The sequence below is a fragment of the Cervus elaphus genome, chromosome 7 (assembly GCF_910594005.1).
Source record: "Cervus elaphus chromosome 7, mCerEla1.1, whole genome shotgun sequence".
Lineage (NCBI taxonomy): Eukaryota > Metazoa > Chordata > Mammalia > Artiodactyla > Cervidae > Cervus > Cervus elaphus.
The window spans coordinates 16,742,133-16,766,194 of NC_057821.1; the positions used below are offsets into that span (position 1 = coordinate 16,742,133).

At 41.1% G+C, this 24,062-nt stretch overlaps 1 protein-coding gene across 5 annotated transcripts in view; it reads right to left on the reverse strand.

Moving 5' to 3' along the window:
- The window catches only part of MED20 (mediator complex subunit 20), a 69,568-nt gene that overhangs the window by 29,462 nt on the left and 16,044 nt on the right, over window positions 1-24,062 (reverse strand). Inside the window, exons 5-6 of one of the 5 annotated variants that reach the window (XM_043907448.1) lie at window positions 19,002-19,083; window positions 6,867-6,896 (exon numbers count right to left, since the gene is read on the reverse strand). The exons of 2 other annotated variants lie outside the window; for them this stretch is intronic. In XM_043907448.1, the coding sequence (XP_043763383.1) occupies window positions 19,012-19,083 (72 nt within the window). In that variant the 3' untranslated portion in view covers window positions 6,867-6,896; window positions 19,002-19,011. Of the gene's footprint in view, window positions 1-6,812; window positions 6,897-19,001; window positions 19,084-24,062 lie in introns of those variants that run through there. 2 more of the 5 variants (XM_043907449.1, XM_043907450.1) reach the window with 2 other exon arrangements.

Sequence of the window (24,062 nt, forward strand, 5' to 3'; positions counted from 1 at the left end):
AGCCACTAAGCCCATGTGCCACAACTACTGAGCCTGTGCTTGAGAGTCCAGGAACTACAACTCCTAAGCCCGTGTGCCGCAACTACTGAAGCCTGTGAGCCCTAGAGCCCATGCTCTGCAACAAGAGAAGCCACCACAAAGAGAAGCCTGCGTACCACAACTAGAAAGTAGCCCTTGCTTGCTGCAACTAGAGAAAGCCCGTGCACAGCAATGAAGACCCAGTATAACCAAAAATAAATAAATAAATAATAAAAATGCAATGAAAAAAATTTTCAAGAAAGAAACCAAGGTACAAATAAGTTCAACTGTTAAAAAGTGGCAGAGCTAGGATTCCAACCCAGGTTTCTACTATTAAGAGATACCGGGTACCAGGGACTAACATCAAGGTGACAACAGCAATGTGTCTTCTTTAAGGGCGCTCTAATATTAATGTAGGGGATGTTCAGATGGTTTACCAAGTAGAACAGATTCATATTTTAGGTAATTAAAGTTATCTAAACTATATAATTTATACATAATTAAAATACAGTTTTACATTTATATGCCTCAAAATGTTTTATTACATATTTCATAGTTTTACATTTATTAACCTCCTGGAGGACAGCAGTAGCATCTTATTTTACTAATTGTGGACATCAGTGGTGTCCTAGTGCTCATTAGGTGCTCAGTAAATACTGATGAAAGAATGAAGAGACTGGTTATTAAACTGAGAAAAAATTTTCAAGTTCATCTGTTATTTCCATGGTGGCTTATTTCCCACCACCCATTCACTCCTTATCTGCAAGACTTTGCTGGATTTAAGTGTTTTCCCAGTCTATTCCATTTTTGGTCTATTCCAACTTATGAGCTCAGGTAGCAAAATGTCTTATGACAAAAAGTCTCAAGTATACAATTAATCAGAAGACTCATGCATGAATGCAAGCATGTAACATATTGTTATGGTTTTCAAATGCTTCCACACACACGTCTGAGATGCCTCAAGACAATCCTGAGAGTACAAAGAAGGTATGATAATCCAGGAAGCTACATCAATGCTGATTGCTTTGGAATGAAAACGCAGTCTCATGTCTGAGCCAAAGAACCAATGGCTCAGAACCTGAGTTTGATGTTTTCTCTGTAATTGGGTACAAAGTCTATGAATGACATATTTTTAAGTCATAATGTCATAAATACATTTTTAAGTCATGAATGTTCAGTCATATCCAATTAAAGTAAAAAGAGGCCAAAAGACTTGGAAGATACAAAGGCAGAGGAAACTCACACAACTAGATAAGGAAAAGTTTTACATGCATCTACAACTAAATAAGGGCTTCTCTGGTAGCTCAGACAGTAAATCATCTGCCTTTATGCGGGAGACCCAGGTTCGATTCCTGGGTCGGGAAGATCCCCTGGAGAAGGAAATGGCAACCCACTCCAGTATTCTTGCCTGGAAAATCCCATGGACTGAGGATCCTGGTAAGCTACAGTCCATGGGGTCGCAAAGAGTCAGAGACGACTGAGCGACTTCACTTTCACTTTTCATAACTAAATAAAGAGACCTCATATAAAATTTAAGAACTGCACAATTAAATCTCTCTTGGCTGCTAAGTTAGGAAGCCCAGTACAGACTGTTGGGAAGAGACAGAGAGATTAGGTATCAGGGAGCCTGGGCTTCAGTTCACACTCTGCCACTGAAGAGCTATGTGATTCCCAGTTTCATTCAAAGAAACATAAAACATTGCACAGTATGGATCGCATGAACAAGGGCTCAAGATCTGCTGACTTTACTGTTCTAAGTTATTAGTTTGCCATGGATTTTACCCATTGGGCTTCCCTGATAGCTCAGTTGGTAAAGAATCCGCCTGCAATGCAGGAGACACAGTTCGATTCCTGGGTTGGGAATATCCCCTGGAGAAGGGAAAGGTTACCCACTCCAGTATTCTGGCCTGGAGAATTCCATGGACTACATAGTCCATGGGGTCACAAAGAGTCTGACACAACTGAGCGATATTAACTTTCACTTTCACTTTACCCATTAATGGCCCTGCATGATAATTTAAGTTCAAATTCAGAATCTCTGAACAGAAACGCAAAACAGACAGATTTATGATTTTATGTGAAATGCAAAGGGTGCTGGGAGCACATTTACACTCTTTGACCTTAATGTAGAATAATCTGGGTGGTAAAATCTAAGTTCATTTACAAAATGAATCTTATATACAGAATTCCCCCCCGCCCCACACTGCTGCCCCGTTTTAAAATGAAGGTTTATCTCAAATTTTACTTCTTACTCAGTACTTTTCTTTAAGATTTTTTTTTTAATGTGGACCATTTTCAAAGTCCCTGTTCAATTTGTTAAAGCATTGTTTCTGTTCTATGTTTTGGTCCATTGGCCACAAGGCATGTGGGATCCTCGAACCCTGACCAGAGATGGAACCTGCACCCCTGGCATTGAAAAGCAAAGTCCCATCACTGGACCACCAGGGACATCTTGGCAATACCTTGTTAATATTAATAAAGTATTCATACTTTCAATTAAAATTTTCACATGGTATTTACCACTGCAAACTTTATCATCTTTCCATGGATACATTTCTGTGTTAGAACAAAACATTTCATGTTGTTTCACCCTTCTTAAATAAAAACAATTTGGGATCAATATGGTGTACAAGAGATTCAGAGTCTCAGATTGAAAGATTAGCAAGCGCCACATTAAAATTTTTCTTCCCTAAATGCCTGTGTGGTGGTTAGAATCAAAAAGGTTTTAGAAATCCACCTGCCTTATTGATTGACATTCATATCTGATAAGATACTAAATGGATCTGTTAATTTATAATAGGAATAAGAACATGGGAGAGTGAGAAAGCCTTAGATTTAGAATCAGAAGACTTGGGTTTAAGCCTCATGTTATCCACTTATTAGCAATGTGAGCTTGGGCAACTCACGAACATCTTGGGACCCCTATGTCCTCACTTGTTAATGGATATAATATCAGCTCTGCTCCTTTCCAAGACTGCTGTGAAGATCAAATAAGGAAATGCATGTGTAAGTGCACGGTAAACTGATGAGAGCTGCCCATGAGTGGGCTTCTCTTCCCCTCCCACCAAGGAAAGCAGAGGCTTTAGATCACTACTCTGGTGAGAGGAGGCACAGATATTCAAATGTTCCAGGGACTTGGGGGCATGCTAGGATAAAAGAGTTTGGTCACTCATGCAGAGCTCAAGAATTTTAAAGTGTATTTGGTATCCAGGTCTTCATTTTAGTTAAATGACATTCTGGCCTTAATTAAGTATTTGATAAGAAATAAAAAACATACAACCTTAGCCAGATTGGGAAATCCTTTTCACCAAAAAATAAAATGACTTAAGCAACAGCATAATGTGCATCCTCAATTATGTAAGATACATATATGAAAACAAAAGCAATACCAAAACCCACTTAGTTTGTAGAGCAGCAGCGTCAGCCACAAAAGACACCTTCTACACAGCATATGCCGGAGTTGCTATTTCATCACTGTACTTAAATATAACCCTGTTTTTTTAATAATCCCCACATAGGATAGATATTATTAATTGGTAGAGTTCAGTCAGCCAGCATTAATAGAAGCCATTTTTAAAGCATTAGTTTGGTCATTACCAAGCACATTTCATAAATACTATACAACAATTTTGTCAGCATAGAACAGCAATGTATAATGGGAAGAGAACACTTGTAAAAACATCATACTTTTACTAGATACCATGCTGTGTGTGTGTGTCGGGGGGGACCACATTATTTGCTTAGTTAATTCTCACAATGAGGTAGGTGTCAGTGGCATTTTACAGATGAGAAATGGATACTCAAATTGGTGATTAGATGACTAGTCCAATATCTTATAGCAAGAAAAGAGCAGCGCTTCGCAGGGAAGCTCAGTTGGTAAAGAATTCGTCTGCAAAGCAGGAGACCCCACTTTGACTCCTGGGTCGGAAGTTCCCCGGGAGAAGGGACAGGCTACCCACTCCAGTATTCTTGGGCTTCCCTGGCGGCTCAGACAGTAAAGAATCCGCCTGCAATGCAGGAGACCTGGGTTCGATCCCTGAGTTGGGAAGATCCCCTGGAGGAGGGCAGGGCAACCCACTTCGGTATTCTTGCCTGGAAAATCCCATGGACAGAGGAGCCTGGTGGGCTACAGTCCATGGGGTTGCAAAGAGTCAGCTAAGCTACTAAGCACAGGCCCATGATAATTGCTTAAAGTTGCCAGTAATTCCACATGAGTGGCAAAGAACATGAGGTTTAGGTGAAATTTTGTCCCTGCTTTCATTGTTTCCCCATCTATTTGCCATGATGGGATGGGACCAGACGCCATGATCTTAGTTCTCAAACTATCACTATTCACTACACTACAAATGTGAGATTATGGGTTTTCCCTGGAAATTTCCATAAAAAATAATATTTATAAAATAAACATTTTAGAAGTGCTCTGAAATGGACAATGTAAAGATATAATATGGTTAAATAAATTGATGGACTATATATCTGTGTCAAGCAATGAGAAGTTAAGACACTGGGATAAGATTAAAGCCTACAGAGCTTTCCAACTCCTTTGTTTTAGCAGAAACAGCACAGAACTTGATGGTTACTCTGTGGTCTGCTTAGAGTATTCAAAGACACAAAAGACATAGATGCAGGTGTTAAAAATATAAAATTGCATCAAATTATAAGACAATACCTTGATTAGGTATAGTGGCTAGGAGAGCAGATTTAGGAGTCAGACTGGCCAGATTAGAATCCCAGTGGGACCCAGTTCCTAGCTCCAAGACTCAATTTTCTCATCTATCTCATACAATTATTGGGGAGTTACAATGTGTACAGAGTTCAGAAAAATCAATGGCAAGAGGCTAAGTGATCAATAAATGTTACCTGTTATTTCTCTAGTATTACCTCGTGTAAAAAATAAAATATACCTGTAAAAGCACTGAAGGCCTTTCATTATGGAGCTATTTTTCAAATGTAGAAATTTTAAACATAATGAAGAGAATCAAACTACTAAATTTCTTGATAGTAGGATACTGGTTAACCTGGAGTAGGGCATAAGGAATAATCACAAAGGGAATTTTACACTTGTAGGATGTTACCCCAGCTTTTGTTACATTAGTCTTTAATAAAACACACCTATGTTTAAGTGTATTTCATGTTTCACAATTTTTAAAAAATTGAAAAAAGTAAAAGTTATATATATATTTCCAAAGCATAATAATGAAAGAGCATTATTTAACTTTAGAAGAGGATGACAGGAAAAGAAAAAACAACAAGAAAACTATGCTTTATCATTCTAAGTGTTCTAGGTTACCTCAGATTATGTATGTAACAGCTTAGCTCAGTCATGGAACAATGTTCACCCAATTCCACTCAATCCTAAGAGACATCATTTTTCGTTGTGGGTCATTTGTTTTAAAGGGTGTCACTGATTCACTGGGAGCACCTCTTTATGATCCTGATATCTGGAGGTTGTAAGGAAGCTCAGAGGGCTTCTAGTTCAGTGTGGTCACTTTCCAGTTGAGGAAACATTTGACTCCTTAAGCTTCCAGCAACAGGCTGTCCCTGCTCTACTCCCAGCTATTACTGTTAGTCACCAATGTGACATGTAACTTCTCAGGTGGCACTAGTGGGTAAAGAACCCACCTGCCAATGCAGGAAACATAAGAGACGTGGGTTCAAGACATGGGTTCGATCCCTCGGTCAGGGTGATCCCCTGGAGGAGGAAATGGCAACCCACTCCAGTATGCTTGCCTGGAGACATGGGTTCGAGCTATGGGTTAGATCCCTGGGTCAGGATGATCATCTGGAGGTGGGCATGGCAACTCACTCCAGTGTTCTTGCCAGGAAAATCCTATGGACAGAGGAGCCTGGAGGACTATAGTCTATGGGGTCGCAGAGTCAGAGATGACTGAAGCAACCAAGCAAGCATATACGCTCTCATAGCAAGCTATAGGTTAGGCATTAATTCATTAGGGTAGCAAAAGACCAAATTAATTTATATCCTGTACAATTCTGTTACTGTAGCAAAATTTTGCAATGGTTATAAACCATAAGCCTATTAAGTTTTGTGTTGAAACAGGGCATCAGAGAAATAAATTTGGATCTTCACTGAAACACAATCCGTTGAACACCTTTATTTACCTCCCAAACTCCACTAAAATGGCATTAAAAACATAAAATTGCTAAGGACAAAGACTAGGAAAGGAAATGACCACAACAAAGTTTTTGGAAGCTAAAAAGAAGATTAGTAAGTTTCTTGATGTAGCACAGCAAAGAAACCAAAATGAACAGCATCTTAAGGGGAAGCCCAGAGCAAAGCGAACTTGCTTTATATACCAGAGAAGCTCAGACTGATCTGAAAGTGGGGACACCAGGCAGGGCTGAATAACGGAAAACAAGGTGAAAGTTCTACCAAAGGTCCCCACCCTGACTCCAAGCATCCACTGGTCAGAGGAAAGGAATTTACTCTCTGCAAAATAAAGAGCCTCTGGACCTAGGCACAACTAGACACAGGCCTATCAGTCTAAAAAGACAGGGATTAAAAGAAGACTGAGTTCCTTAAGGCAGATAACCCCAGCTCTTTTCCCACTCAGCTCCCCAAATGTTGTAGGCAGGAATGTATGCCAATGATTGAAGCATTCTGTCTGGGGAAAAACCTGGCTAAGAGAAAAGAAAAACACCTACAAACATGGATTGCTAGAGGTGACCCGCTGCTCCACACAACCCCCCCACCTCCACCAACACACACACACAAATGGTTCCGGGTTAATCACCTTATAATGAAGACCACCAGTTAACTTTTAGAAGCCCCCACTCAGGCAAATTCAGTTTTCAGTTTTTCAGCATCTCATTCTGGAATATGAGTAAGACAGCCAGGTCCATACATTTAAGGAAATTCCCTAAAAGAAAGACCAAAACAAATGATAAAGTAAGGTACTTTAAGGAAAACAGAGATGTACTGGAAACTGCAGAAAACTTTAAAAACTGTAATTAATATAGAGAAGAGCTATTCCATCCATGAAACAAAAATAGAAAACTATTAAAAAGCAACACTGAGAAAAAAAATCTTGAAAATTAAAAATATGACAGAACATATAAAACTAATTAGAAGAATCTGAAGTTCAAGACATCTCCCAGAAAGTAAAACAGAGACCAAAAAATAAAATAAGAAATAGATAAGATGGTAAAATTAAAGGACTCATCAGTCCACAAGTTCCAAACACAAATAATAAGAGTTTTAGAGAGAAAGAATAAGAAAACTGGGGGAGGGGTGGGGGGGGGGAAGGGAGGATTTGGATAGAACTTAAGAATTAAAGAAAATCTCCCAAAACTGAAAAAAAAATCCTTATTTCTAAATTGAAAAGGCTCTCAGTGTACCCAGTACAACAGAGAAAACAAGGCCTTGGTGACAAAGATTATCATAATATTTCAGAACATCAGGGACAAAGATCAGACCCTGAAAGTAACCAAGGAGGGGGGAAAAATCAACAATCAGAATACCACAGGGTTTCTCACAGCAATAATAGAAGCTAGAAATCAACACAGCAATGCTTCTTAAGTTCAGAGAAAATATCCTCCAATCTAGAATTCTAGAACTAGATAAACAATAAATTAAGTGTGAGAGAAAATGAAGACATTTTCATACATGCAGATTTACATCTCAGGCACCCTTTTCTTAGGAACCTTCTGGAAGAATTGCTTAATTGAGGTATAAACAATGAAGGGGGAAGATATGGGGTCCAGGAAACACGGAGTTCCAACATAGGAAGTGAAGAAAATACCTAGGCTCTTCAGGAAGGTAAATCCCAGGATGAGAGCTGTTCGGATCTACAGAAAGCCCATACGGATTTTTAAACATAGCAGCCTAATATCTGGAAAAGACCTTGATGCTGGGAAAGATTGAGGGCAGGAAAAGAAGGGAGCAGCAGAGGATAAGATGGTTAGATAGCATCATCGACTCAATGGATATGAGTCTGAGCAAACTTCAGGAGATGGGGAAGGACAGGAAAGCCTAGTGTGCTGCAGTTCATGGGGTCACAAAGAATAGGACACGACTTAGTGACTGAACAATAAAGGCTACTGTTTAGAAAAAAATAGCATTAAATTCCAAAAGAACAGCTGGAGGAGTAGAAAATGGAGGTCTCTGGGAGAGGCAGAATGTTGGGGAGAAGAAAAGCAGGTAGGATATTTTTTATGCTCTATTCATACTTAGCACTGATAAATATTAAATTTTAAAAGATTCTTGAAAAGGTTAAAAAGAGTATTTTAAAATCACATCTAAAAATCTAATTTTCCAAACAAGATTTCTCAGTGAAAAAATAGTGAAAGAAAAACAGTCATCTTCAAGGAAGAACAAAATCAAAGCCCTTGGAAAACTCTATATCTTAGCATAGAGTGTAGCTTAGTTTGAAAAAAATTAAGAGCAGAAAATAATGTTTTGCTGATAGAAATTTACTCAAGAGGCATAACCACAAAAATCAGCAAAAACAGAACAAGGAGAAAAAAAAAAATTTTTTTTATCATATTATGGTGTTATTGGGAAAAGTTCACAGTTTATGGCTTTGTCAATCACATCACAAATTAAAATTCCTTTTCCACTCAGTCAGGCAGATGCTAAACCAAAGTCAACATAACGATTTGATTGCATCACATCTTGGTCAGAAATGAAAACACTTAAAAAACTGTACTGCTTCCTCAGAAAGGCAAGCACAAATACTGGAAACCTGTTGGAACAAGGAAAGAGCATTTTGAATCAGAGTCACTCCTTTTCTGAGACCTGAAATGAATAAGAATAAGATCATGTGCAAACCTGAAACTGCTGCTTAACTTTCTCTAAGACCCTAAGAAGTGGCATCTCAATTAGGAAATATGCTTTTCTCCATCCATACCACTTTAAAAATCAAAACGTTCATACTTTCTATTGGGCTTCCCAGGTGGTGCTGCTGCTGCTAAGTCACTTCAGTCATGTCTGACTCTGCGAGACCGCATAGACTGCAGCCCACCAGGCTCCCCTGTCCTTGGTATTCTCCAGGCAAGAACACTGGAGTGGGTTGCCATTTCCTTCTCCAGTGAGTGAAAGTGAAAAGTGAAAGTGAAGTCGCTCAGTCGTGTCCGACTCTTAGCGACCCCGTGACTGCAGCCCACCAGGCTCCTCCGTCCATGGGATTCTCCAGGTAAGAGAACTGGAATGGGGTGCCATTGCCTTCTCTGCCCAGGTGGTACTAGTGGTTAAGAACTCGCCTTGCCAATGCAGGAGACATAAGAGACTCAGGTTTGATCCCTGGGTCGGGAAGATCCCCTAGAGGACGGCACAACACCCACTCCACTATTCTTGCCTCAGTTCAGTTCAGTAGGGTGTGACCCCATGGACTGCTGCACGCCAGGCTTCCATGTCCATTACCAACTCCTGAACTTGTTCAAACTCATGTCCATCGAGTAGGTGATCCCATGGACAGAGGAGCCTGGTAGTCTACAGGGTCAAAAAGGTCAGACACGACTGAAGTGACTAAGCACACATACATACTTTCTATACCGTTTCACAGAAAAATGAGAAGTATAATATGGTACTTTTCTTCTTTTTTTAATGTTATCTGCTTACATACATGGAGAAGGCAATGGCACCCCACTCCAGTTCTCTTACCTGGAGAATCCCATGGATGGAGGAGCCTGGTGGGCTGCAGTCATGGGGTCGCTAAGAGTCAGACACGACTGAGCGACTTCACTTTCACTTTTCACTTTCACTCACTGGAGAAGGAAATGGCAACCCACTCCAGTGTTCTTGCCTGGAGAATACCAAGGACAGGGGAGCCTGGTGGGCTGCAGTCTATGCGGTCTCGCAGAGTCAGACATGACTGAAGTGACTTAGCAGCAGCAGCAGCAGCTTATATTCAATGAGTGCTAAGAAGTACTTCTCAATCAAGTGTTGAGCTCTTCAGAGACAGGCAAGTTAGAGAAGATGTGTCATGTACTCAGTTGTGTCTGACTCAGGGCTTCCCTGGTAGTTCAGCTGTCAAAGAATCTGCCTGCGATTAGGAAGACCTGGGTTCGATACCAGAGGAGGGCATGGCAACCCACTCCAGTATTCTTGTCTGGAGAATCCCATAGACAGAGGAGCCTGGCGGGGGCTACAGTTCATGGGGTCGCAAAGAGTCAGACATGACTGAGCAACTAAGCACCATGCACTATAGCCTGCCCGGCTCCTCTGTCCAGGGAATTTTCCAGGCAAAGAGATGATGCTTCCTGCTCAGCTTTCTGACATCTAGGGAGATTGTAAAGGGAGAAGCAGCTGGATCTAATTTTTTTTTTATAATCATCCACTGATTTCTGACCAGGGGTGATTTTCTTTAACTAACACAATGAAGCGCTTTTCCACCAAATCTGTTCTGGCAAAAACACTTGCTGTCAGTGTTCAGTATACATGAAGACAATGAGAACAGATTAGCAAGATGCTTTAATTGTAGCATACTTTATGGCTTTTCAAGTTGAATACTTAGAAAAAGGTTTGTTTCATCATCTCTTGGAACCAGGAAGAAAAACAATAAGATTCAGCATAAGGAAGACACTCTTCCCTTTTTGAAGTTTAAGAAAATATATTAACATCTTGCAAAATACAATGTGTAACCAAAAGTTCCTCCAGCTTAAAAACATTAATAAAATACTAAGTTCAATCTATTATGCTCATTTCACAGAAAGGAAACAGCTAATTAGAATATGAAGAAACACGCAAATTTACTAGTAAGTAGAAAATACAAATTAAAATGAGACATTATTAAATGGCAAAAATTAGAAATGTGGACAATACCACATGTTGGGGAGGTTGGGAACACAGTGTCTGTGGGGTGTAGAGTGATACAACCGTTCAGCAGCCTGACATTACGCATGCCACACCACCACTCCTGAGTCTGCGTCCTGAAGAAATTCTCAAATGTGTCCATAATGGACATGGACAAGACTGTTTATTGGTAGCACTGTTTGTGGTAGCCTAGGCATCTATCACTATGGAAATGATGCACACCACAGAACACTATGCTGCAGTTAGGAGCAATTAGCTAAATGTACAGCCCAACACACACACACACACACACACACACACACACCCCCCTTAAATTAGGAGCAATTAGCTAAATGTACAGCCCAACACACACACACACACACACACACACACACACACACACACACACACACACACACCCCTTAAAACAGTGCTAACCAAAAAAGTCAAGACTAGAGTAAAATCTACAGTATTTTTACTGGGAGAATTCTCTAGCCAAGTTCTACAGCAGTGTGGTATGATGAACAATTTCAGAATTAAATATACACACACAAAACACATCACTAAGTATTTTATACAGATGTATATAGAATCAAGGACCAATATCAAACACTCAGAAAGGGTGTTTGTGGGGCAGGAGAGGAACATGGGCATGGAGACGGGAGCTGAACAGACAGCCTTTATACAGCAACACTAGGCTGTGCCCAAATCACAGAGTATGAAGTCCAAATTCAGAATAATATTTTTCATTCATGCGTGTATTAATTTATTCAATAAAAACTTACAGAACACCTCTTAAGTGCGAAGTGCTGTGCTTAAATATAAATTTTTCTTGTTATTTCTGCTGACTTTTTGAACCTCAAAAAGATAAGTGCTTTAAGATACATTTTAACTGGAAGTGGAAAATAACTTACATTAGAATATATAGTATAAAATGAGAAATCCACCATTCTTAGAAATTTTATAAATATTTTTCATGAAATAGAAATATACCTTGAAGTTCTTTAAGTGACAAACTTCAGTGAAAAATCAAAATGCAAAAAGAATTCACTTTACAGCCCTAAAAAATTACACTGTCACATCTTTAGCCCACAGGTAGGACATCTTTTTCATGGCTCTCAGTGGTGAAACAATTGCTTTTTGGTAGATAATTTTTTTCTACTTTATCTGTTCTTTGTAATCCCCCTCCCCGCCACCATCACAAAGATATTTCAATTGCTCAGGAATACTTCTCACCAGATTTCTGTTTCCTAAAAGATTTCACAAGCGGACTGCTGGCTGCCAAGGAAGGTGTTGTAGCTAATACACTCATTACATTGCACTGCTAACAAAAACTGATTAACACTTTCGGTGCAAAGTGACATATCTATTCCACATCCCATGGGCATAGAAAATGATGTTTTTCTCCCCAAATTATCTGTTCCCATCTTTTTACAGGCCCCAAATGTTAGGTAGTATACATGATAATACTGGTAAACAAACACAAGAGCAACTTGTAGGACATCATATGTCTAAAGCTCTAGAATTGTATTCAGATTTCAGATTTTGATTCTAAGTGTTAGCAGGTGGGAGGACCAAAGGTGAAGAATAGGAATGGTTAGGCCAACCATCAATACTACTGGGAAAAAAATCCAAACTACATGTCTGTCAATGAGCAGAATTATCACCACACACGACACATAAATTTATTCAGGCTTACAAAAGATGAGGTATTTTCATTCAATAATAATAGCTAACATTGAGCACTTACTACGTGTCAGTCACTGTTTTAAGTACTTTATACAGGACTTCCCTGGTGGTTCAGTGGGTTAAAAATCAGACTACCAATGCAGGGGACACAGGTTCGATTCCTGGTCTGGGAAGATTCCACATCCTGCAGGGCAATTAAGCCCATGTGCCATAGCTACCGAGTCCTCATGTTCTAGAACCCATGCTCTGCAACACGAGAAGCCACTGTAGTAAGAACCATGTACACCACACCTGGAGCGTAGCCCCTGCTTGCTGCAACTAGAGAAAGTCCGTGCAGTAACGAAGACCCAGCAGAGCCAAAGACAAAAATTGATTAATTAATTAAAACAAATATTTTATATGCATTATTTACTTCAATCCCGACAACAACTCAATAGGACTAGGTACTATCCTCATCTCCATTTTATAGATTGTTTTTCAAATCAAATGCAAGCTCTTTATCATTGCCTTTCAAATCTCCACCAAATGTTCTCTACTTCCACTATATCCCCTCTTCCTGCCATCCAGTCCTCATTTCTTACTTAAAAGCTTGACTGACATACCTGATATATCTCTTATGAACAGAGCAGTTCTCTTCTCTGGCCAGCCTCTCACTCCTCCCTTACTACCATGGAAATTTCCTTCATGAAAATGCTCTTAATTAACCCCTTCCTCACCTGCTTATAAAAAGCAACCACTACAGAAGTACATAGAGGAAAAAGTCAATTTGTTGTTTAGTTTCTAAGTCATGTCTGACTCTTTTGCGACCCCTATGGACTGTAGTCCGCCAGGCTCCTCTGTCCATGGGATCTCCTAGGCAAGAATACTTAAGTGGGTTGTCATTTCCTTCTCCAGGCAATCTTCCCTACTCAGGGATTAAACCTGCGGCTCCTGCATTGGCAGGTGGATTCTTTACCACTGAGCCACCAGGGAAGTGCAAAAAGTAAATACTTTCCCTCCTAAACACCAACACCTCAATAGCACTTCTTAACATCTTACAAAAATAGGAATATCCTATATTGTCCTATATCGTGACTTAAAAAAAAAAAACTTAAAAATGGACATCTTTCTACTTCAGCAAATAAGAGATTCACTGCATTCCTTAATAGCTTAATAGTATTCCATTGTATGGACTCAGTACACATTATTTAGCCAGTTCCTAGCTGATGGACATCACTCTTTTTGCAGGGACAAACAATGCTATAAAGAAAAATTTTATACTCATTTTTTCATGCAAGTGTATAAATATATTTACAGGACAAATTTCTAGACGTGAAATCTCTGGGTCACAGGATACGCACATTCAGAATTCCAACAGGGCTTCCCTGGTGGCTCAGTAGTAAAGAACCCACCTGCCAGTGCAGGAGACCTAAGAGACGTGGGTTCAGTCACCGGGTTAGGAAGATCCCCTGAAGAAGGAAATGGCAACCCACTCCGGTATTCTTGCCTGGAGAATCCCATGGACAGAGGAGCCTGGAGGTGTACAGTCCATAGGGTGGCAGAGAGGGGGACATGACTGAGAACACATACTGCGGGGTATGTACATGTACGGCTGATTCACTCTGCTGAGCAGTGGAGGCTAACACTGCGTTATAAAGCTACTATACTCCATTTAAAAATTTCAACAGACACTGCCAAATTTATCTTCAGAGAAACTTACATTCCCATCAAAAGCAAGACTTCCAATTTCCCCACATCCTCATCTACTACTGGCTACAACAACTTGTTTAATCTCTTAATCTAACAGGTAAAAAAGTAGTAATTGTGTTTTATGTTATATTTATTTAAAGGAATAGAATTAGAATTTATAGCTTAAATAGGTTTTGAACTTGTTAGCTATAGGCAAAGCTGAATGTCCTATGAAGAAAAAAGAATTCAAGAAGTATATTAACAGTATAACTAGGAACAATGTTAATGTTTAACCATTTTGGGAGTAGACAGTGATGCCACCACAAATGAGTTTGATCTCTTCACTACGGCACAATTATTTACCTTTCACTTGAAACATACGGTTATCAGTTCTTCACACTATGCCATATATTGTAGAAATGTTTCTTTTAAAAGAATATATTCAATTCCACAGTCATACATTCACGTTCTCACTTTTAACTCACAATACCCATGTGATCAAGCCACTTTGATATCTTATTTTTTCATGTTATTAATCTGACCTTTGACCTCTTTTAGAGGTGAAAGCACAAAAGTGTAATCAATATCCAGCCATGAACATCTAATATAAATAAGACAATGGTTATAGGTGGTTATACTAGAACACAGAAAAAGGAGAGTAAAGAAAGTAAATGTTAGCAATGGCCAACCACAAAAACATTCAAAACACTAACATAGCCCCACATACTCAGTGAATGCTAACATAAATGAGATGTCCTCTGTTCACGAAAACTGATTCACTGTCAAAAGCTAGACATCGATGATTACAATGCTATTAGCAACGATGGCTGAACTGAGCTATTCACACATTTTCTTACCTGATTTTCTTTGTGGTCACCTCCAGGTAACAATTTTTGTCAGGGAGACTCTAATTAGCTTTAACAGGGATTGTGACCTTATTACCCTGATAAATGAGGATTCCTAACTGCAAAAATAAGTACCACAAATTATCGAGCATTCTAGAAAGGTTTTGACTCAAAACCGATACATCAGTAAACCCCTCTCTACCCTTCCTTTAATTCTCAATTTAAATTTCTATTCCTCACAGAACAAACTGATCCTTAAGACTTTTATTTTAAAGTCAAAAGCTCCTGCTGCATTACCATGCTCACATCACATGACCTATCTGAGTGAACACAGGACAGACACTACACATCCATGTCAGACTCCCATGTCAGAGACTGAAAGAGACAGCATGGGGCCAGGAAAGAGCGGAACACCAATGTGACAAAGTGCTAAAGCCAAGCTCTAAATGGTCTCCTGGTCATTCGCGGCTGCATTTTGAAAACACTGATGGAAAGGTAGGGCCTGTCTTTGCTTTGGAGAGAATCAAGTGTCATATAAAAGCATGTTCCTAACTCCCTAGCAGCAGTGCTGTCCTCCCACCCCTCGCACAAGTTGCCCGGCCAGAGAGGCACTGCTGGCTCCTAGAGACAATGACAAGGAGTTCTGTATTCTGTCCAAGGGACGGAGCAGTGAAGACCAGCTTCCTGGGCTCTAAACTATGCCAGACTGCCCTGCTAATCCCCCCTAAATCCTACAGCGTGGGGGTGGGGGTGGGGCGGGGTGGGGGTGAGGGTGGGAGACAGAATAGAAAACAATCCAAAGTTGAAGTAAGGGCAGTAGCTCTGGACTGTAAGTCATAACATTTCTATTTGAATGGGGGAGGGGCGGGGGCAGCATGGCAGGGGACCGGCAGATACAAAAAGCCTGTATGTTTATAAAAACACAATACAAAAATAAATTTTATCCGTGATCCTTCTGATGTGCTAACCAACATCTGCCCCCCATCATTTGCCAGCCCGGGTTGCATGGAAGGCGCAGAATAGCAGGCATTTTCACACGCTGAAAATGCGAGGCTGAAAGAGATGTTACTAGAGTGTAAATTACTAATTAGCTCAATAGAAGACAAAGGGAGAAAATACCTGTCACAGAATGCTGTTTACAACTTGACACATAATAAAAACAACCCTGGAAATTTCAGAAGAGTGTCTTACTTTTCAGACTTCTATTAACATGTAAATGGCAAAGGAACAGTAGTATAGTCTTTAAAACTGCCCATGACTCAGAAACAATAACACATGACTGGAAAGAAAGCTTTTCCAATAATTTGTAATTTTCTCATCCTTGTAAAAGCAAAGTGTTTTTCATTATTATCACCAGCTTTAGTAAGAGCTATATTTTATAGCTTTGATGATCACTTAACAGGGATGGGGGGGTGGGAGCTGGCTACAAGTGCTATATTTTACATTGGTTAGAATTCAGTTCATAATCCTTTCCGCTGAAATCAGACAGGCCTCATTCTGCAGGTCACGCCTTTATCAAATGGACAGGCTACCATTTTCATAAAGATGAAGGATGAGCTGGACGGCGGCAATGGGGAGAGGGTCAGTGAAATCCCTTCATATCACAACAACTGAAAAGACTCCCCAGATTTAGGTTTATTTGGGGGGAGGTAATAGAATGTTAAGATATTTATATTCATCTCCTTACCATAAGGCAAACCTACTTGTATTAACTGCAAGCAATGTTTCTCAGGCAGTCTATTTTACACTTAGATCTTTTCCAGTTCCTCGAAGCAACAGAAGGGTCTTTAGGTAAAATATGTATTTCACTTAAATATGTCTCAGTCAAGGTATTGAACGGTACTATGGCTCCTGTTTTTACACAGTAATCACCCACACATCATCCAGAGCTGGTGTATGCTGAGGACCACCTTGTGTGAGCAGACCGTCCAATGTACTAAGGGGGGCCCCTACAAAAGGGCAGACCGGGACAGCTTTTGCTGATGAAGAATGTTTTTCAAAATATCATGAGGACAACAAACCATGAAACCACAAAATCCACTCAAAGTCCAATCTTGAGATTCTTTTGCTTCACATGCTTGACTGAAATCAAACACATACCAACTTGCTGATATACTGAAACCATTCTTCCCTTTTCTTTTTAAGATTAAGGCCTTCATATCCATTTTTCTTTCAAACTTACTTCTTTAAAAATACACAAGTGAGGATATGTGTGGCTGAGTCCCTCTTACTGTTCACCTGAACCTATCACAACACTGTTAATCGGCTAGACCCCAACATAAAACAAAAAATACGCAAGTGAGAGAAAATGATAAAACAAACAGGGCAAGATAAAACAATTCCTGGATTTGAAGAAAGGTGTACATAAACTTCTTGTATCATTTTTGCAACTTTTCTATAAAATTTGAAAACTGTAAAAAAATCCAGTCACAAAAAAAATTGAGTAAAATCCCCACAAAGAAGCTTTCTCCTAATGCTGTTTTGAGTTTCAAACAATTCACATACTTAACTCATGCTGGGTACTTAGAAAACACTAATAATAAAAAATTATTACTTATTTTTTTAAATGTCAATTGTAAGAAACCACTTTGGTGAGGGATATTAATGGGGCGAGGTTATGCAGGTGTAGGGGCAGGGAAATCTCTGTACTTTCCCTTCAATTTTACTGTGAACCTAAAACTGTTCTAAAAAAACAAACAAAAAAAAAGAGGGGATCAATTATTCAAGCAAATTAAAGCACACATTGGAGTAGGAAATGGCAACCCACTCCAGTATTCTTGCTTAGAAAATCCGATGGACAGGGGAGCCTGGTGGGCTACAGTCCATGGGGTCGCAGAGTCGGACACAACTTAGTGACTAAACAACAACAAAAAGCATGCATAAATGTATTTAGCATGTTGCTTTGCATAGGCACATACAAAGAGAATGTGGGGAAAAAAATCGGCAAGAATCTGAACAGATTTTATTTATGGATAGATATCCACACTGAAACCTGAATTCCATTGTTTCCTCAGTGGGCAAACAATCTCTCATCTACAAACCTGTGTGAACTTGTTATATAGCATACAGGTCTGCAGATGAGAGACTGCTACCCACTGAGGAAACGCCAAGGGCCTCTTTCTAGCTAAAAAAGCTGACAACAATCAATCTAATCTAAATACAATTAGGCATCTTATTGATTTGGATTTGTTTTGTTTTAAAAATACAATTTTGTAGGGAAAAATATACAACCATGTAAGAACCCTGATGCAATCTTTGCATCAAACACAGCCCTTATGGTGTCTGTCCCAAGTTCCCCATCTAGGAAGGAACTGAGAAATGGTTAATAACAGAATCATAGGGCTAATTTAAGGACTGGCAAACAAGACTGGTCAGGGATAAAATAATCTGACGAGCATGGTTGGATCACTTCACAACAGTCAAGCAGAGGTAATACTAAGGTAGACTGCCCATAAAATGCCAAGGTTCAAACCCTATTCCACCTCACCCTACCTTATAAACTAAATGATTAAATCTTTCCTTTAGTTATTACCTGATTAAAAAAAAAACAGTATAATTTGTACTACAAGATTATCAACTATCAAACAAGTAGCTGTAGAAATGTCTGAATATAACCTTGGGCAAGTCATTTAATCTCAAGAACCTTGTATTTCATCACATGTAAAATGGGAACAGTAGCAGTGCCGCCCTCATAGGACTACTGGAAGGAGTAAATGAGTTACAGTCTGCAAAGAGCTTACAACAGTGCCTGGCACGAAAGCACTATACATGGGGAGCTACTATTACTGAGTTTACGAAGAACTAAGGTCATCTTGATTTTCGAGTATAAATATCTGCTTACTATAGTATTAAGAATGGGGCAAGAGAGAACAAGCACAAATACTGTAATTTTGTTCTGCATTTGTTCTGTATTCTGCATAGATTACAGACTGTTCTATTAGAGAAAATAATTAAATGCTGGAAACTATTACCTACAAAGGTTGCCACATTACCTCTGAAGATTTACACAAAGAGGATAAATTTTTATCTACCTGGGATGATTTAAGTGGGATATTGACTGAAGTTGCAGGATAAACTAGAGGTCCTTTCAAGGTCTCTTCCCATCCAAAGAATCTACGATTAACCAGAAAAACATTTAATTATATACAACCTACTGGTTGAATAAATAAACTTTAAAGTTTTCGGCTTAGCAAATAAGATTGTAGCCAAAATAAACTGAGTAGAATTCTGCTTGATGAAAAAATGGAAATAAAACTTAAATTTATCACTGAATTCCTTACTGACAAATAGTATTATTTGTACTAAAAGAGAAATATCAACTGAGAAATAACCATTTACAGTGAGAAGTGGAGATTTAACACACTACAGCAGCATACAGAAACAACAGCTAAGGCCCAAATGGACTTTCCTTTGGTTTATCTTGTGGTTTATATTTTCTTCTTCCTCATTACCGAGTAAGTCTAAAGTAATTTATATTAAGACATCAAGTACAAAACAATTATATTATAAAAATGGCAATACCACACACAAAATACAACCTACTAGCACTGCCAAACACATCTAGAAAGGAAGGGAACACACACACACATTTCATAGAAACAGGTGCCTCATACCAAAGTTACTCTGCAGTTTGAAAGTTAACATTTCAGACTAATCCTCTTCAAACTTAGCAGGAAAAATAGTAATTTTTAAAAATCCTGTTAAACTGCTAAACCAATCTAGTCACCTTGAACACCTGCTCCACAGAATCTGGAATCCATGAACACAACAGCTGAATCCAGAAATTTAATTTAATATTCTAAATTACTCACCTGCATTAACAACCAATGTTTCTGATGTCCACTAATCAAAATCTAATCTTTGCTAACTATCACAGATGCCATAAAGGTGATCTTTGCTATTTATCCAAATACCCAGAAAACAGTGGCAATCCAAAATTTACACAACTTTGAAAAAGCATCTTTGTGTATCTGAATGTACACCAATGAAATAACCCCATATAAGAGTCTCAAGAACAGTTTGTGGTTTTTTTCTTAAGTAAATTATATGCTATCCTTTGGTACCATCAAATGCAAAGTAATAATAGTTCATATTCTTAGCTAAATGTAAAAGCTTCAGGATTAAAAATCATCAAAACAAAATACTTGGTTAAGAATAACCTAAATTTTGTCCCAAATTTCTTGTCTTCCTTTAAATTCCCAAAAGTGTCTTAAATATCAAAAACTTATTCTAGAAAAATAGTAATTTTTTTATTCACAACTACAAAACAGGAGAGGCGGTGGAGCTGTCCAAGGCTCCAGCACGCATCATCTTAGATGTCATGATAAAAATTACTCATAAACCCATTATCTAACTGAAAGATAAACCCCACTGTAAAATCCTCTACTATTCTAAATCTCCCTTTCTTTCTTCCATTTTTGTCAAATGGGTGAGTTCTCTACTACAGTATAAAAAGTCACACACAAAGCTAAAGGCAGCTAAAACCCTCAGCACCCTGATTTAAATCTCTTCCCCTACAAACTCCCCTGGTTGGCTATTTGCCTTTCTCTGAAATGATTTCAATATTCTCCAGCCATCAAAAACAAGTAGGCAGAAATTTGGGTGATTAAACAAAACAAAAAGATTTTCATCTTTATCCATCTCAACAACAGGGTGCTCTCCACTGAAAATAAAAATGCTGTCGAGAAAGCACTGCCTAGCACTTGTCAGGTACCACACTGCTATAGCACAACACGGTCACACCATACAGGCACAACCACACTGGAAATACAACCCAGTTTCCTAAGATCACAACACCAGTAAAAGGCAGAGCTTCTCAGCACCCAGTTGACACCTCATCATTCATACAAGAACAAAATCAAAATGGGTCTCATCCTTTCAAAGTGGACATGAAAAGTCGATTTAAAAAACCATGAAAGGTGGAAGCAGATTCAAGATTCCTTGAAGAGAGAAAGAGGTTTCTGGAATTTCCTACTTTCATGGACAAAAGGACTCACACTTTCAATACACTAACAGTTCTCTTCTCAACAAAGAATTCCTTTCCTGCACCCCCCACCTCCACTGTTACTTTTTAGTTTTTGCCCCTATCTCTAGGTCTCTTTTCACTCACCATGGTTCCTCCTCTTCTGCACCAAAGGCTCCCTACTCTTGATCCTTCACTACAGTGTCTGTGCCCTGACCCATGCAGACCTTCTGGAGCCTCTCCCCCAACTGCACACTTGATCCCCACCCCTGTGCAGTCTCCCCCAGGCTGAAATCCATCAGGCTTCCCCAAGCTTCCCTTAACCCTGTTCTCTTCCCTCACTCGCCACCTCCTCCTTTAAATCCTGGGGTCCATTTCTTCTTTGCTCCTCTCACCCTCTGCTTTCAGCCTTGTCTCTTTGCCTCCCCGTCTGGACCTCGGATCTTGCTGAACCTAGGCGATTAACGCAATTCCCCAGTTACCCTGTCCCAGACCGCCATCACTTCTCACACCCTCACTCTCTCCTCCTTTCAGCTTTTCTGGCCCCCGAATTGTTCTACAAACGTCCCATCTCTCATGTCCATTGCTTTTCACCCTTCCAATTCGGCCACACTTATTCCTGACTCCACCTGGTTACTAGTCCAGTGTTTAATTCCCCTCTTCCTCACTTTCAAGAATTCACACCCACTGCCCATCCACTAACCCATACCTTTCTCAGAACCTCGCAGTTCCCACCCATCGCCGGTCCTACTCGTTCAGCTCATCTCGCTCTGCACTAGTTCACACCCTTGTCACGTCTGGCTCTTAATCACTCTCTCCCCTCTACTCCCAACTACTCCCCCAGCTCTGCCCCTCCTTGCCTTCCACTTCCAACTCTTACCCCTGTAACCCTCGGCCCACTACCATCCCCTACCAAGCTTTCCCCTCCAGAACCCTGCTCTCACACCTAACCCGGGGAGCCCTCTTCCCGGGCTCGGTCCTCCTAACCTCATTCCCGGCCCGGATTCCTTATCACCCAGCCTGGGCTTTGCCTCCTTCCCACCTCCTTGGCTGGCTTTTCCTCACTCCTTCTCTCCCTGACTTCTACCCCCTTCTCCCCTTAATCCTCCTCATCTCATTCTCAGATCCGTTCCCCCGAAACGCCCCCCAAGCCTGCCTTCCCTTCTCCCCTCCAGGCTTTTACCCCAAACCTAGCGGTCGCCCACCCCGCCAAAATAAAGGGCCGGCGCGCCAGGACAGCCGGCTCTCGCCTCCCGCGGGCCCCCGCCCCGGGCGCCCCCTGCCCGCCGGCGCCGCGGTCCCGCCCCCTGCCGCCACTCCTCCCGCCCGCTAGCCGCGCGCCGCCTTTGTCGCCCCTCACCCGGTGTGTGAGGATTTTGCTTCTTTAAAGGGGAGGGCCAGTGTGCCGGAGACTCCTGTCCCCGCCTCCGAGTCTCCGAATGGGATCCCTGGCCGTCGCGTCCTCCCCGGTTCCCGTCCCCCCACCCCCTGGAGCTACCCCCTTTGCGGCCGCCCCACCTCCTCCGCCCCCTCCCCCGACCCCCCTCTATTTACCGCCATCATCAGCACGCGCGAGCTGTCACCAGGGCGCGAGACAACCGAACACGGCCCCGCCCCCTTCCCGCCCATTGGCCCGCCCGCCGGAGCCCCGCCCCCCGGGCCCCGCATTGCGCCAACGGCGCAGCGCAGGGCCCCGACCCGGCACAGACATCCTGTCCGGGGGTTCGCGCGGCGGCCGCCAAGTTTAGGGTTAGCCACCTACGCGCGGGCGACTTGAGCCTGGCGTAAGGGGCGGCGGCGTAGAGGGGCGTTGTGAATCGCGGGTCGAAGTTTGGTTGAAGCACAGGAGGGTAAATAAGGAGGTTTCCAGACAAAGACTCTTAAAGGTACAGGGTCTCACGGCCGTCCCTCCTCCTTAAAGGACCAGAGACTCACAAGAGCCCATCTCCACCCCCTTCTCCGCAGCCCATCAGCCTGCGGAACAGTAAAGGAATCTTGCGGGAGTTCCCCGCACTCCTTTTGGATGGAGCGTCTTTAACATCTCTTCCCACTGCCAAGCGGGAAAGCCTTCCTCATTATACCGTCTAGGTTTTTGTTTTGTTCTGTTAAAAATAAGACTATCAGTTTTTACGGTGTCCGAAAGAAGTAGCTTCCGAACTGTGGGGTTTCCGGAGGCAGCTTTTGAAGAAGTTACTATTGGTTCCCAGGCGAGTGAGCAAGTGTCTGACTTTTGCCACTGATGACCCAGTCGGGATTCCGCCTTTTTATGGAAATTCCCCTAAGGAAGGGGTTCGCTGCTGCTGTAAACTGAAGTTCAGCAGAAGGTGGGGGTGGAGACCCCAGGGAAACAGAACTGCAGCTATTTCTACAAATCTCAGCCTCAGAAAGTTTCCTTCCCGAGTAGCCTCTTGGGTGCATTGTCCCGACATAGTCTGGGGGGAGGGGGGGGAGTTCCTCCAAATAAGACCAACACTGTTACATCACCCAACTGCAAGGCTGAAACAGATAAAGGCTTACGTTTAAATACAAGGGCAAGGAAAAGAAACGTATTTCTTACTACGTACACTGGCTCAAAGCTACACACATGTAAATATGAAATAGAGAAGCAACAGAAGCCAAAGAACAATAAACAAAATAAGAAGGGGGAAGGGCATGTGCATGTGTAAGCAGGAATCTACAACGCCTGGAGTCAACTCTGAAATTTCCAAAGGTAACTAACTTAAACACTTAAAAAACTTCTGATGAAAAAGACCTAGTGATTGATTAATTGATTTGATGAGGATTTGCCATGTGGTTCAAGAGCTCAGTGTTCCTGTTCAGTGTGTGACTCTTGGCCACCCCATGGACTGTAACCTTCCAGGCTCCTCTGTCTATGGGATTTTTCAGGCAAGAATACTGGAGTGGGTTGCCATTTCCTCCTCCAGGGGATCTTCTTCACCCAGGGATCAAACCTCCATCTCCTGCACCTAATCACCTGGGAAGCCCGCAAATTAAGACCTAAAATTTAGCACTCCCCTTGCTAACACCTTTAACATAATTTTAAGGAATTCGTATCTTACATTTTAACTCCTCAATTATCTATTTTCTCCTCCTGCTCCCCAGCCCCTCAAGAAAATTTCTGGAGAATAAA